The sequence below is a fragment of the Felis catus genome, chromosome B2, assembly GCF_018350175.1.
Source record: "Felis catus isolate Fca126 chromosome B2, F.catus_Fca126_mat1.0, whole genome shotgun sequence".
Classification (NCBI taxonomy): Eukaryota; Metazoa; Chordata; class Mammalia; order Carnivora; family Felidae; genus Felis; species Felis catus.
Genome location: NC_058372.1, coordinates 128,733,033 through 128,749,052, shown reverse-complemented (window position 1 = coordinate 128,749,052; position 16,020 = coordinate 128,733,033). Strand labels below are relative to the sequence as shown.

The window sequence follows — 16,020 nt, the reverse complement described above, 5'->3', positions numbered from 1 at the left end:
GCAGCGTGGGGCACAAGGTAATCGAAAGGTAGACAAGGGGTGAGAGACCAAATGAGTAAGGGATAATAATCAACAAATTCACGGAACTACATGCACCCTGACTAATAAGCAGTTACATTCAAGTGAAAAACTATTTTCGCATGTTAATTTAGCAAGTCTTTCTTTTAAAATAAGAATACTCAATATTGCAAGAAGGAGGTGAAAAATGCATACTCCTGAATGCTGGACAAAGAATACACGGCAACTGCTGTCTTGGAAGGAAGTTGAGCCTCTTATCAAGGGTCCTGAACCCTTTCTCAAATACTGTAATTGAACTTCTGGGTCTATGCTAAAGAAATAATAATCAGCCTAAAAAACAACCACATACAAGATAAAAACATACCCTTCCTCAGCTTAATAAACAAGGGTATTTTCCCTAACACTATTTACAACAGCAAAATAATTTAAAATTATCTTAATGATCTATAAGAAACAGTTTTTAAAGTAAGATATATCCACTCAACAGAATATTACATAGCCATTAAAAGATGTTAAAAAAATACTTATATTATCATATTTAGACATCAAAGAACATCAAAGACTACTTACTCTATCATATGTAGTTTTAAAAGTCTTGTTTTTTGTTCCTAAAAAGAAGACATGAGAATGTCAACAATGATTTCCTTTGTCTAAAGGACCATGAGTGACCATCTTTCTTGTTTCTACATTTTTATATTTTTCAAATGCTCTTTAATTTGTATGCATTACTTTATTATTCAAGGTAAATTCAAGAACAATTTTAAAGAATGCACTAAAGAAACTATTGTCTATGCATAGGAAAATACTCGAATGTCTTCAAGAAAACACAGAAATATGAAGTAACAGAGCTCAGCTTATAATGTAAGTTGAGAAGATGAGCAGAAAAAAGGGCAAATGAGTAAGTTCCAGATATGCAAATAAAATGGAGAGAGGAGGAGGGAGAAACTTAAGTCAGTGAGAGAAAAGGAAGAAAACCAGGTGAAACATCTGGATGTAGAAAATGAAAAGGAAGTGCTATCAAGTGAAAGTTGTACAGCTGAATATTGGATCACAGTAGCTTTGCTGGAGGACATTTAAAAATGCTTGGTCACCATAAGTAGTGCCAGGGCACAGCCATGTGACTTACAAACAGTAAAGTCAGAGACAGTTGGGCTGAGCGGAGGTAAGGTACTAATCTGATTTTCCTTGTCCACCATCATGTCCAGAAATCTTGGTGCTTTCGGTTTCAAGTTTTCAAGTCAGTCCTTTGGGACATAAGTACCCTAACAACACATTGCTTATGACTTTCCTCTATCAACTGGTTTACCTTCTTCTTATCTCCACTGGTAATCTTATGTATATTTCAGGTTAATCAGATTTGTTTGCCGAGAAATGCAAAGGGGAGAAAATTATAAAGGATTGCAATAGTAATACACGTTGAAAATTTCTGAAAAATTGACAAAATTTAGGCAGAAATGTGTGAACTGTATGATTTTCATGTGGGGTCCCCTAATGATTTTCTGTCTCTGGCCCTCTGGGGAACTCTAGGGGAAAGTATAATTGTTCTATGTCTTTCTAAGATCTTCCACCTGCTAGATTATAAACCTTTTTTTAAAAGAACAAGTCTTCAATTTTTAGTTCTGTTTGATGTATGTTGGCTGACTCCATCTTTTTCTAATCCTGTGTAAAATCCCTTCCTTCATTCTGGAAACCTTCAGAATTTCTACTTCTTAAAATCCATATATGATCAAGTAGAAAGTTAGTGGGATTTTGGGGCGCCTGGGTGGCGCAGTCGGTTAAGCGTCCAACTTCAACCAGGTCACGATCTCGCGGTCCATGAGTTCGAGCCCCGCGTCAGGCTCTGGGCTGATGGCTCAGAGCCTGGAGCCTGTTTCCAATTCTGTGTCTCCCTCTCTCTCTGCCCCTCCCCCGTTCATGCTCTGTCTCTCTCTGTCCCAAAAATAAATAAACGTTGAAAAAAAAATTAAAAAAAGAAAGAAAGAAAGAAAGAAAGAAAGAAAGAAAGAAAGAAAGTTAGTGGGATTTCTGGCGGCAGTTTCCTTCAGTTGAAGGCCATGGCTTCCCAGAATTTCCTCATTTTCCCTACCTCTGCTTCCCTCTTTATTTTGCAGCTTGAAATGAAACGAGTTAAAATAGGGTAGTTCTTGTTTTTCAGTGGCACCATAAACATCAGGCAGACCTGTGAGTATGTTAGAGTTTTTCCCACAGTAAATAATTCTTCCTACCTCTCACTTGTGCGTGGAGCCTTCAATTTCCTAGAGAAAAAGTATCTGGGCAATGATGTCACCCTGTCTTAACATGAAGTATTTAATATTTCCTATGCTACTTGGATTATATAAACCCATTTACCTTCCCCTGGTACAGTTCAAATTTGCAAGGAGATTTAATATAGAGATGTTTTTCGCTAAGCTATATTATGAAAACACTTCCTCTTGCAAATTCTCAGACCGCCTCCTGTTATTTATTTCACTGCAACATCCATGGCTGGGCTGCAGCAATTGTGCAAAGCCTCTTAGCAGCAGCGCCTTGAATGTGCCATCCAATTCTCTTCTTCGATAGTGGAATAGGTTAGATACTTTCTCTCTCTCTCTCTCTCTCATAACTCACACGTTTGCTGAAAGATAATCATTGAGAGAAATTGACCATAAACTAACCATTTGCTTTTCCCAGAGTCCAAGGATTACCAGGCAATTTAAATTTAATGCACTAACATCAAGGAAGGAAAAGACCTTCAAGAAGTTCCTTAAGTCATTCCAAGGTTACAGGTGTTTGCTTAGCTCATTGCTCTCATTGGAGGTGTCCTTAACTAGATTTCTTTTCTTTTCCTGAGGCAATGATAACTCTAAGTTAATGAGGTTTCCTTTAACTTTTCATTTTTATGAACTCAAAAAAATGTAAGGTTAGTTTAGAGGTGATTCTATTTCTCCAGGTGTGTTGAAAAACTTCAGTCTCAAGCCTTTAAAGCACTTTTATGTGGAGGAAAGGTAAGTCTTATAATTTCTATGTGTTTTTGTAATAGCTTTATATATCCCTCGCCCCCATAGATTCTGACATTTAACCACAGATACGTTTCAGGGGAAACCTTCCTACTTAGGTCAAGGCCACCAATATTCACACGCCACACACCAATCCAGCTTTGCAGGGGTTGCAAGGTACCAACATTGAAGAGCAACCAATGCTTTCCTTCTTCCTTCCCCAGTTCTCTGGAACATCAGCTGTGCATGGATTACAGTGAGGTTCCCAGGTCATCCTCAGGCTGTTTGCTTGTGTTTGAAACTCTGGGACTCTCATTTTTAAGTTTCTCCCCTTTCTCTGCAGATAAAGAGAAAGCCATGCTTATTTTGTGTGCTAATTTTAATGAGCAAAGGGAAGAATGAGGCCAACCATGGGCTTTCTTGATGCAAAATATACTGATAATGAATAGGGAGCTTTTGCAGGTGTGAGATCAGAAGCACGCTGGTTAAGGGAAGGGCTCTTAAGTTAGATTTGGGTGGAATTCTAGCTTTGTACTTACAAACTTTGGGGAAGACAGTCAGCTGATTTAAGCCTCAGTTTGTACATCCATAAAATGGGGTTACATATAGTAACTACCTAATGGTGTACAAGAATAAATCAGACAGTGTATATAAAGCATTCATCATAGTATATGGCACAGAGTAAGTGCTCAAAAAGTGTTTGGGTTATCATCATTTTATTATTCCAGCTGCAATCTTTCATTGATTCTTCCTTGTGACCACAGTACCCCAAAGATTTTTGAGTCAACTTGGAATAGAATGACCTTAACTGGCTCATGCAGGGAAAATACGACCATGGATGAATGAATGAATGAATGAATGGATGAAGTCTACTGGCTTTTAAAGAAAATCAGAAGATAGAAGTAAATTCCAACTATTTAATAAACACTGAGTACAACTATGTATATTGACTTGATGTAGTGAGGTGGGGAGGAATGTCTTTAAGAGTAGAAGACCCTCACTGTCTTCATTTACCCCTTTCTCCAATACAACTTTGGCCCATATACTCTACAGAAATTGTTTAGTTGGCCTCCTGGTTACTATCCAAATCTTATTGTACTGAAAGCTTTAGGTAGTTTACATGCAGTGAGTTCAAAACTAAATCCATCACCAGCCATCTTTTCATGTTATTGTTCTTCTAGTATTCCCTAACCATTATCCAAACAAGTGCTCAAATAAGACATTGAAAATCATTCTGACTTCCCTTTGAATTTCTGTTTGGTAAAACTGGATAGAAAACACTGGGAACAGACCAGGGTTTGTTTGTTTGTTTGTTTGTTTGGAGGGGGCATGGGGGGGCACATTCCTGACTTTGGCTATGAGCATGTTAGACATGAGGAAGCTTTGTGATGATCAAGTACATGTAGGTCTGCAGCTTGGAAAGAATCTTCAGATACATGGTAAACGAAGCCTTGGGTGTAGATAATCTGACTTTAGGAGAAAAGTATATATTAAGATCAGAAAAGGGCTTAAGAACAAGCCTTGGAGAACTCCATGTTCTGTGCTGGATGGCAGAAAATGAGCCTGTAATGCACAGTAGAAGGAGTAGTCAGAGAGATGAAAGGATAGCCAGAAAATGTTGTATTAAGGAACCAAGAGAAGGAAGATACAAGGACAGAACAGTCAATAGCATTTAATGCTACTGAGAAGGCTGAAAAATGTCTATTGATGTTCTGGCAAATGTAGGTCAACAGAGACCTTGGTAAAACCCACACCAGTAGTTGATGGAGACAGAAGGCAACAGCATAGTCGATCCCACTAGCCAATATTATCCAATCTGAACTCTTGGGCCTAGAATTTAAGACCTTTTCTTAATTGTTCCTCAAGTTGTTTTCAATTTAAGCTTTCATTTATAATCTCCAAAGTGGCTGTTTGCCTCAGCTATGCCATTCCTCCTACTGATTTCTTTCTCCATTCAATTCACATGTCCCTCTGATTTTCTCTGCCAATTAAATCCATGAAATACCTTCATTAACTGGCAGAGGCTGCTGGGTAAGAAGCATGTGAGAGAAGAAAAATCTTTAAGCAAAAGTTTTCTGAGTTTTGCAAAAGGGTGTGGGTGAGAACAGAAAATATTACTCTCTTTAATGTTAGCAACAATTAAGAAATCTGCACTGGGACGACATGTAATTCAGCATTGCTGAGTCAGTGCAGACATTAATTCCGTTGATGATTTGAGTCATAATGTCCAGTTGGTTGTTCACAATCCATGAAGAGGCTGAATGAGCACAAGCTCCTTTGAATTTGTTCAGCATGTTCAATACTCTCCCATTTTATGATATATTAAACAACATGGAAGACTTTTGTCTTTTTTTTTTGTTGATGAGGGAAGTGCGGGCTTGCACTCTCTAGCATTTGGATAGAAAAGGTTGTCTAGTAGGAAGCATCTGGCCTTTGTCTTTGGAGAAACCTAGATTCAAATATTGTTTACATGAGCGATTAAGTTGGAGGACACTTATTTGGCTTTTCTGATTCTCAGTTTCCTCATCTGTTAAATGGGGATAATAATATTTACACGGGGTTGTCATGAGGATCAAATTATATAAGCCCACAGCTGGGCATAAACAGGCATTCAACAGGTATTAGTTTCTTTTCCTTTCCATCCTTTTTAAAATTTTCAAAATCCCAAAAGAAAAAGTACCACCAGCTGCATTTGAATATGCTTCACCTTGAGGCCTGGCAGGATGTGAGGAACGGTGAGGGGAACTCAACCTCTCACCAAAGTACGTGCATTCGGAACTAAGTCTTTGTCTTCCACAGACATTATTGGACGCAAGTAAGAATTAGAGCTCATGGGCGAGCCTGGGTGGCTCAGTTGGTTGAGCATCTGACTTTGACTCAGGTCATGATTTCGTGGCTCATGAGTTCAAGCCCCACATTGGGCTCTGCTGTCAGCACAAAGCCTGCTTCAGATCCTCTGTGCCCCCTCGTTGCCCTCCCCCATTTGTGCTGTCTCAAAACTAAATAAACATTAAAAAAAAAAAGATTTAGAGCTCATGAAATGGCTATCCTGACCTGTTGGACAGATTGAGCTCATAGAGTCAAGACAGAGTGCATATGTGTGAGGAGAGGGACCATGATTTATATGTTTGTCTCCACATCCCTTAGTACAGTAGTGAGAACCTACCAGACAACCCAAGAAACATAGGATGATGTATTGGCTAGTTAACGCAACAGATTAAAAAAGCCTGGCTTAAAAGAAACAATCTCAACTTGGCTTTGACACAAACTCTGCATGACCTGGGGCAAATTACACAAAACATCGCAATTTTAGTTCTTTGCGGAGCCAGTTAGAGCCAAAATGTTGTGAGAACCAAACCAAACTAAATCAAAAACTAAAAAAGCAGGCATAACTTTTATAAAAATATAAATGCTTAACTCGAATAGTTTAACCCATACTACATACATGCAGAAACTCAGTTATATGTTTCCACTGAAAACCCCAAAGACTCTCAGTAATGCATTTGTACTAATTCAGAAGTTTAATTTTGTTTTTGAAAGAGTTCCTCAATTCTTTGCAGAGGTCAGTGAATAAAGTGTTGTTTTTTTTTTTCTTTAACAAAGTTATGCTACCTGAAGATATTCTTCAAATTTTCTCCAAATAGTACACAGTTACATTTCAAACTTTATTTTAGTCACTCCAGTGCTATTGAGAAGGGGCAAAATGCCTGGGTCCCCAAGGTCTTGGAACACTCTGTAAAAGCTATCAGGTCTGGATCAAGGCAGTGAGCTGCCAGCTGTCTTTGGAACTGACACAGTGACCAGCAAAAATGACATGGTGGCTTTAAAATGATTCTTTCTAAAATAGCCGTTTGCCAGAAAGTCATAGGTTGTCTTAAATATTTAGGTTCTGTGACTCCAGCTGCATGCTATGGGGGCAAATGAGACCAAAGGGTTGAAAATATTTCCAAAGCCAATTAGATGATTTAAGATTTCCAGTCCCCTCCTGCCATCATTGTCCTAAAATGAGGAAAAGGAAGTGAGCATTGTCTTCATTTTCCCATCTACTACTGACATTTTAACAAGAGGCTGCAGTCAGAGGAAATAAATATTTTTTAAAAATACCTTTATCAAAAACCAAAAAAACTTGGAACATGATTTTCTTTTTCTCTTCTGATATCTCAATATATAAGTGCTAAACAAAGAAAGCAGTATATTCTAAGAACTACTGATAGACCTGGGAATTCCACAGAGAATATTCTTTGGATTAGGGAAATACCATATTGATAATGTTTTGTTTTGTTTTGTTTTGTTTTTCTCAGCAGAACGCTTTCTGACCCTATTTCAACTATAGCTTCCAGTTTTATTCACTTGACATCCATGAAAGATTTTGTCTGGATTTAATAGTTCCATAACTAAAAAAAAAAACATTTTGGAAATTGTTGGTCAAGAAAAATGTCTAAATATACTAAAATAAAATTTATTAATGGCCAATGAAAATCTAAAGTTTAGTTTAAAAAAGTCAAAGGCACAAACATGCAATAAAAATAGTAGCCCCAGAGAAGAGCATATAAGAGGACCCATATAAAGGTACACACCTAGAAGACATGGAGAAAGGGTAGGGGTAATTTTTTGAGTATCAGTTCCCCTCTATTGTCCATTTAAAAAAATTCTAATTTCTTTAGTTTTTACCAGAGGGCCTATCTCCCCACCATTTGTTTTCAATGCGTTCCTCTGTACATTATAGAGTTATAAACAACACTGCCTAAAATTGGGAAGCTCAACTTTCTTTCTTTCTTTCTTTCTTTCTTTCTTTCTTTCTTTCTTTCTGCAAAACTATTACTATGTCCTATTTTCATAATTGCTTTTTAATTGCTATTCTTCTTACCTATCTCAGGCATTTATTTGATTTATAAAACTGTATTTTTCTTAATCACATAAACCACCATTTCCAAAGCAAGAGACTCTAAAACTATACGGTAATGAAAAATACAACATTATCATGTTAATCATCTTAGCAGGATAAAAAACTGTGTCTTCCAATGATTCCCTAATCTTTAGAGAGAATGGTGATTTGTAGTCAAACAAGGTATCTCAAAATGTAGAGAGGATGGATCAATGGAGTTCATAGAATCATAGTCTGTATGAAGGATTAGCATATGTCATCACACCTCGAAAAATAGAAAACTTGGTATAAAAGTGTGTCCTCTCTATTAGCATTCTTTGAAATTCGCATGAAAGGCATGAACTCTCTCCAGAAACACACACACACACACACACACACACACACACACACACATTTTCACAAATGGGTTGTGACCTCCAATCTATCCATGGGTATTGTTGGTAACCTTATGGTATGTACTGAATTGTTCTCCCCTAAATTCACATGTTGAACGTGACTATTTGAAGACAGCACCTTGAAATAAGTAGCTGAGATTAAATGAGATCATAAGGTGGGGTCCTAATCCAGTAGGACTAGTGTCTTTACAAGTAGAGGAAGAGACACCAAGGACATGCTCACAAAGAGAAAGGCCATGTGAGGACACAGTGAGAAGACGGCCATCTGCAAGCCAAGGAGAGAGGCCTCAGGAGAAAACGACCTTGCTGACACCTTGATCTTGGGCGTCTAGCCTCCAGAGCTGTGAGTAATAAATTTCTGTTGTTCAAGCCACCCAGTCTGTGCTATTTTGTTATGGCAGCCCCAGAAAATTAATATACTCATGACTGAAAACACCATTATTATATATAAAAGAAAGTGTGGTCTGATTGATGTTGCTAACTGTAGACCACTGTTGTTCTATACCTGATCAGTGGCTAATGCTTGTACCTGATAGTTTACTTGAGATCACAGATTCAGAGACTTCTAGACTGGGAAGGCCCTACTTGTAATTGCCTTATAGGTATCCTAAGTCTGTTAGCATCTTCCTTAGAAAATAAAAATATACTTCATTATAGCTAAAATTGCTACATATCTAAGTCAGTGACTTAATTTGGGGAAAAAAAAAAAGCTCAACTAAATCAATCCATAACTAGTCTATGAGTCTACAAGTCAATATCTAAGAAAAAGAAAAATCCTCAGGAATTTTCAGCTCCAGGTTGTGTTTACAGATGAAACAAACACACAGGCACATCACCAGGATGGCTAGGACTTTGCCTCATGACACGGTCTACCTGTTAAGGTGCCTGGGGAAGATTCCCACTTAAATAAGCTGTTTTAAGCTTGGACTTTCCCATGTATAATGTCTCCAGGATGTCCGCCTGGTCCAAAATTTCCACCTACGGATGGGCCACTTTAGGTGTCACTCCCTGCTTCATGTAAGTTACTGAAGCTGCCACACAACTGAGAATAAGGCAAGTTAACACCCTCTCTTCCAAGTAACATTGCAAAGTAATTTTCCTTTGATTTCCACATTTTCTCCAGATCTCTCTGTAATGACCAAGGCCTACTACTGCTGCTTGTTATTGTTGTTGTTTATTGCTGCTCACTGCAACGGACCCATGTGAGGCAGGAACCCACCACTTTCAAAAGGCAGTTTCTCCCTGCACGGAAGGGAAGAAGCCTTTGAAGAGGAAACGGGCAGTGGGAGCTGAGTTCAAAGCACTCCCCAATGGCTAGGAAGCAAGGGAAGACTTCAAAAAGGAAAAGGGCCTGTCTTTGATGAATCTAAAAATTCAAAAGAATTTCTTCTGCTAGCCTACCAGGGAGATTCTTCCACATTGAGCTGTATGGAGAGGAGAGGGGGTGGCATCATTACTAACCCAGGAGATTTAGCGTAAACAAACCAGGACCAGGAACTTTTTAGCACAGGGGATTCGGTATTGCTGCAGTGGAAGTTTTGTTTAGTCTTAAGAATTTAAAAATGATTTGAAATGGTTCCTGGAATCACACATTATGAAGGATTTTGAAAATGATTTACTCTCCCTGTTGAAACATTTAGATTTTCAATGCAAATATCGAGGAGTTCATAGAATAACGACACAGTAAATGCATCTTTGATAAACATCAATTTGTGGATAAATATTTTGCTTGGGGATAATCTGTTCATATACTTAGTGTGAAATAGTTAATGAGCTCCTGATGGCAGAAGTCCAGAATTCGTAACTTCCCTACATGGCTTTGTTGAAGACCTGTTCCCCAGAGAATTTGTCCCAGAGTCTCAACTTGACATTTGGAAAGCATATTCTCATAGAATGACAATGGGTATTATTATAATAAATTTTGATAAATATACTTAAAGTATATTTAATCTATTAAATTTTTTTATAATAAATAAGATAAATGTTGCTTAATTTGGTTAGCCTGATACCTGGGTATATTCTGGGTAAGATAGCCCTTACCCAGTGGTTTAAGTCCAGGAATCTAATTATATTATATAAGAAAATCATATTAAATTCTATATTCCAACTGAACAAGAAATAAATTTTTGGAATATGACTCATTCAAAATACTTAGAAATACATAAGAATGCCTATGGTAGTTACCAGATGTGCTAGACAATTCTAAGATGTGTTTTCCATGATCCCAGCTTCCTGGTATTCACACCTTTGTTTGAGTATAGGCTGGCCCACTGGCTTGCTTCTAACTGAAATATATGGCAAAGCTGATGAGATGTCACTTCTATGACTGGGCTTCTGTTTTGCTAGAAGCCAACTTCCCTTGCTGGCTTTGATAAGGCAAGTAGTTATATTGGGGAGGCCCACATGGCAAGAACTGAGGGGGTGTCCTCTGGCCAAGAGCCATGTAGAAACTGAAGCCCTCGGTCCAACGGCCCTGGAAGATCTAAATCCTGTCAATGGCCATGTGAATTTAGGAGGGGCTCCTTCCCCACTCAACCCTTCAAATAAGGCACCGACCCTGGCTGACATATTCACTGCATCCTGTAAGAGGCCCTATAGCAAAAGACCCAGCTAAGCCATGTTTGGACTCCTGACCTATAGAAACTGTGAGATGATAATTGTATGTTGTTTTAAGCTCCTAAGTTTCTGGCAATTTGTTAACAGAGCAATAGAAAAAAATAAAAACTAAGAAAGCAAGTGTAGATGCATCTAAACATTCTGACCTTTCCCAGACAAATTCAGACCAGCCTACTACCATTTCTACTGGGCCTTCAATGTTGTTTCAAAACAATTTTATTTACCTTATTAGCTTCCTACCACGTTAAGGATTTTATCACAAAATTTCTCTACTCTTGTTGAAACTCGCCATTTACCCCCATTTTCTACCTATTCAGAGATCTGGTATTTGTTGGGTTCCCACACTGTCAGCTGTGCCGTAGTGCGCATTTAGAGAGCGATGAACTTGATGGTAGGACACTCTTAAGTCTGGCAGAAGGGATGGTATTCACATAAAAAGCTGGTTTTCAAGAGAGAAATAAATGATACAGGAAAGGGATAAGATGGCAGGAGAGTTCCAAAGAGGAGAAGAAAGTTCTGTCAGGAAGCAGTTTGATTAAGTTTTAGAGATGCAGAAATGGAGAATAAAAATGGAAAGAAGCTGCGATGGGGTTTATTTCAGAAACAACAGTTTGCTTAGTGTAAAGGGAACAAAAGGGAGGGCTGACTGCCTTTCTCATCCGGAGTGTGTATGTAGGTGGTGGAAGGAAGAACAGTGGAAAGAGCTGTAAAAGGCCGGGGACGGGGCCAGGATGGAGGGCGGGGGGTGGTGGGGGGAGAGCAGAAAAGCTGCAGCTTTAAAGTGCAATGTGATCTGGGGCCAGAGGGGTCATTTGGGTGCATAGAACCAGACAAAAAACGATCAGGAGGAAGCCAGAGAACTCATTCATCCATTCAGCAAATAGTAGGAAGCATCGTAATGTTCAGTACAGTTTCACTCCCATGGAGCCTGCAGTGTGGCCTCCTCGGGAGAGCTTGCCACAGGGCAATCCTGAACCAGCCTCAGGCCGAAATCCACTCTAGTGTGCCAAAAAAAAAAAAAAAAAAAAAAAAAGCATCAGATAGGCTGATTCTCAAGATAAGAATTTTGGAGACTTCCATGGAACATTTATGGTAATGTATGTATTAATTTCCTAGGACTTCTATAAAGATTACCATAAATTGGGTAGTTTAAAGCAAGAAGAATTTATTCTTTGACAGTCCTGGAGGCTAGAAATCGGGAAGGCAGGCAGGGAGGCAGTCCCTCCAGAGGCTCCAGGACAGCATCCTTCCCTGCCTCTTGCAGTGTCTGGAAGCTGCCACAGGCCTTGGCTTGGGGCTGCCTCACTCCAATCTCCATCTCTGTGGTCGCACTCTGAGCTCTGTCTGCTCTGCGTGTCTGCCTGGTCTCCTGCTGCCTTCCCCAGACAAGGACACTGGGGATCCAAGATAAGCCCCTCCCTCCCAGATCCTTAACCAATCACAGCACAGAAGTTAATCATTCTTTTGCCATAATGGGTAATATTCACAGGTTGTGGAGATTAAGACGTGGACATATTTTCTGTCAAAAAATTCTTACATTTCAAGATAAACTTACTCATGGAATGCTTTGGACATTTAGAACCTCCCCAATGTTTGACATTCTAGTTAGCCCATACTCAAACCACAGATTTTGCAAGAAAACATTTAAAACAGAAAACCCATGAGTTATTTCAGGTGAGAGTATAGAGAGCTGCTTCCTATTCCAGAGTCCACCTTGATGGGAAGAAGACACAGGTGATCCCATTTATGGAAAAGAGAGGCTGAACCCCAGGTTCTGTGCACAGGGCACACGGGGAGCTGGGGCAGAAAGGGGACTAGGTCTGGGGTTCAGCTAGCAGGGGTGCCGGTATGGGGTGCTTTTTCTAGAAAGGCCACGGTACTCTTGGAGAAGCCGCACGGTGCTGGCCATGCTCAGTTTCCTTTCTCTAAGGGCTTTCTTATGCATGGCTTGTCATGCTGTATATCCCATGACTTGACTTTTCTGGTTGAAGCCAGTTGGATAAGGCACCAGTGCTTGATCCAAAGACAGCTTTCTGTAGGCAGGCTATGACCCTTATGGTGATCCTCCTTGCAATACATGCCCAATGGAGCTGCATAACATGGGATCATGACTGCTGACCCCAGTCTTTTTTTTGGAGACTTTAAATGGCAGAGACACAGACAGCATCAGCAAACAGTAGGGCGGGCTGAAGCAAAAGACACAAGAAGGCAGGAAGTAGAGGCCATTACATACTAGAAAGTCTGAGTAAACAGAAGCTATGAAGTGGAAAGGTAGCCTGTCACAGCAGCAGAAACCATGAGCTGGTAGTAGGAGAGAAGGTCCTGGGCACTTGGGTGTCTCAGTCAGTTAAGCATCCCAACTCTTGATTTTGGTTCAGGTCATGATCTCATGATCGTGAGATGGAGCCCTACGTCGGGCTCTGTGCCATCAGCACACAGCCTGCTTGGGATTCTCTCTCTTCGTCTCCCTCTCTCTTGCCCTTTTCTCTCAGAATAAATAAACTTAAAACATATATTAAAAAAACAGAAAAGGAAGTACAACCTGGTAGAGAAGCAGACACAGAAGAGCTGAGTATTGAACTTGGGAGGCTATCAGAGCTGCTGTCAGGTTTCCAGAACTAGTGTCAGAGGAAAGGAGCTTCTGCCCAGTCCTGGCTGTAACAATGCCCCCTGTTGCCTTCTCTGTGAGGCCTGCCTGTGAGGCTGCGATGGTTTTCTGTCTTCCCTTACTTGGAAGGGTAGGACACCACGTGTCCTCCTACAACATCCATGTGAGCTTTAGTAACCCATCCCTTGTTTCTTCTCACGACGGAGAAGAACTTGAAACCCAGCCTACACATCCCATTGGTGTCAATAAGTACTTAGTAACTGATGATTCTGTCAGTGTGATGTAGGAAAGAGCTTCAAACCCACCATTTGTCCCCACAGAGGAAACACCCGTCCAAGGACATCTCCATCCCTGGAAGTGGCTTTATGATGTCCCTCAGTTGTGGCTGTTAACACACAGTGCAAAGACACTTCAAAAACTGCAATGTACTTTTAGATAAATGATAATTAAATTATGTTGTGGTAAATGAGCCCTAATTTTAAAAATATGCATACCATGTAATTATGTGCTTAACTTGCAATTAACACTAACAGCCCCTCTTACAAACCAAAAATAAATAAGTGGGGATTGGTCATTTCGTTTCCCTTCAAGGGAATGAGCTTGGCCTAGATGCTGAAAATGAATAGAGATGATAGATTGTCCTTTCCACACATTTCATAAATTTAAATTTTTCTTTCTTTTTTAATAACCTAGCACAGGTTTTATTTTTGATTATTTTATTTTATTTTTTTAAATGTTTATTTATTTTGAGAGAGAGAGACAGAGACAGAGAATCCCAGGCAGCACAGAGCCTGATGTGGTGCTGGAACTCACGAACGTGACCTGAGCCGAGATCAAGAGTTGGCCATGTAACTGACTGAGCCACCTGGGAGCCCCACAAATTTTTCTGTGGTGGCATAATTTCAGATCAATTATGCTCTTGACATTTGCTGTGCCTCAGAATCTCTGTGGAACTTAAAATATATATATTTATATATAAAAAATATATATATAGTTGCTTTTGGCTTACTTGGGATATTCTGATTAAGAAGAAGGGGACTGTAGGAAGTGGAGGAAAGATATGCCTATTGTTTGCCTTGATTCGAGTTCACTTGATCAAACTCACACAGCTTGACTCCTGGCTGGGTGATGAGCTGGCCCTGGAAACCAGCATGGCTGATCTGTGGGTGGGAGATACCACCCACCCCTTTGGTTTTCATCAATGATCCTTCTCTGTTTGCAGTGGTTACTCAGAAGAGTTCTTCATGAGGTGGGAGGGGTGCGGGTCTCCTGCCACTTTCCCCCCCACAGCCGTCCAGGCCTGACAAGCAACAAAGATAGGGTTTATAAAGGAACAAGCTGTAACCCGTGCCTGTAGTTACATCTTAAATTTCAGGGTACTGGAGCCAGCCTCCCAAGACATAAAACTGTGCCTTCAAAATAAGTGAGGACGCATCGCTCTTACATGTGCTGTTGTGATGTACTGTGTGCAAACATGTGGCTCTCACACTGCTTTCATAAAGACACTTAAGGCACATACATGACCATCAATACCTTTCCTTGGTTTTACACTTACGTGCATATATATTGCTAAGTCCTGGTAGCACTTTTTTTTTTTTCCGTGAACAAATAATACAGAACTACCAGCTTCATAGATAATACTATTTTCAAGGCTCATAAAAACTCCATTGACTCTTAATAGTCACTTACAGGAGATCACAAAGGAACATTTTCCTTTTGAGAGACACTGATGCTCAGATGGCTAAATGTGCGAGAGGGAGAGCTCTGTGAGGGTTATTATCAACTTCACTTATTTCAGGGGTGGAAGAAGCAAGAGCTCTTCAGACAGGGGTTCTCCTGGTTTTGCAAGGAAATGCCAGAGGAACATAGAAAGACCAAGAACTCTTGAATCAGATCCACCCTAGTTCAAATTCAGGTCGTACCACAGATGAGCAGTCTGATTTCAGGATAGTCAATGAACATATCTGTAGACAGCAAGGAGAATGTTTATAGATCCCAGAGGAAGACAGCCTGGATCTGAACCCTGGCTCTCTTGTTTACCAGCTAGGAGTTCGGAGGTAAGTTTCTTAACCTCTCTGCATTTCAGTTATTTCATCTATAAAATGGGAATACCAGTAGTGGAGAATTAACCTACTCAAAGATGGGGCGCCTGGGTGGTTCAGCCAGTTAAACGTCCGACTACAACTCAGATCATGACTTCACAGCTTGTGAGTTTGAGCCCTGCATGGGGCTCTCTGCTGTCAGCGTGGGTCCTCCCTCTCTCTCTGCCTCTGCCCTGCTTGTGTGCGAGTGTGTACTGTCGCTCTCTCCTCTCAAAAATAAACATGAAAAATATTTTTAAAAAAGAATTAACCTCCTCAAAGAGAGATCTTGCCTTTGCTCTCAGCTATTAGGAGCTGTTCTCTATGCTTCTGGAATATTCTGCTTGACAGGAGTGTCCTTGTTTGCCTAGGAGCTTTGGCCACCAGACAGTCTAACAATGTGATTTTATGATGGGGGCCTTGGGCCACATGGTAGCAGTTT

The 16,020-nt window shown here is 40.1% G+C and overlaps 1 protein-coding gene across 13 annotated transcripts in view; it reads right to left on the bottom strand.

The window, feature by feature from the left end:
- Positions 1–16,020, bottom strand: part of AIG1 (androgen induced 1) — a 248,097-nt gene that overhangs the window by 66,261 nt on the left and 165,816 nt on the right. The window contains exon 4 of one of the 13 annotated variants that reach the window (XM_045058136.1): positions 570–626. The exons of the other annotated variants lie outside the window; for them this stretch is intronic. Within the exon in view, the coding sequence (XP_044914071.1) occupies positions 585–626 (42 nt within the window). The 3' untranslated portion in view covers positions 570–584. Of the gene's footprint in view, positions 1–569; positions 627–16,020 lie in introns of those variants that run through there. 13 annotated transcript variants of the gene reach the window in all.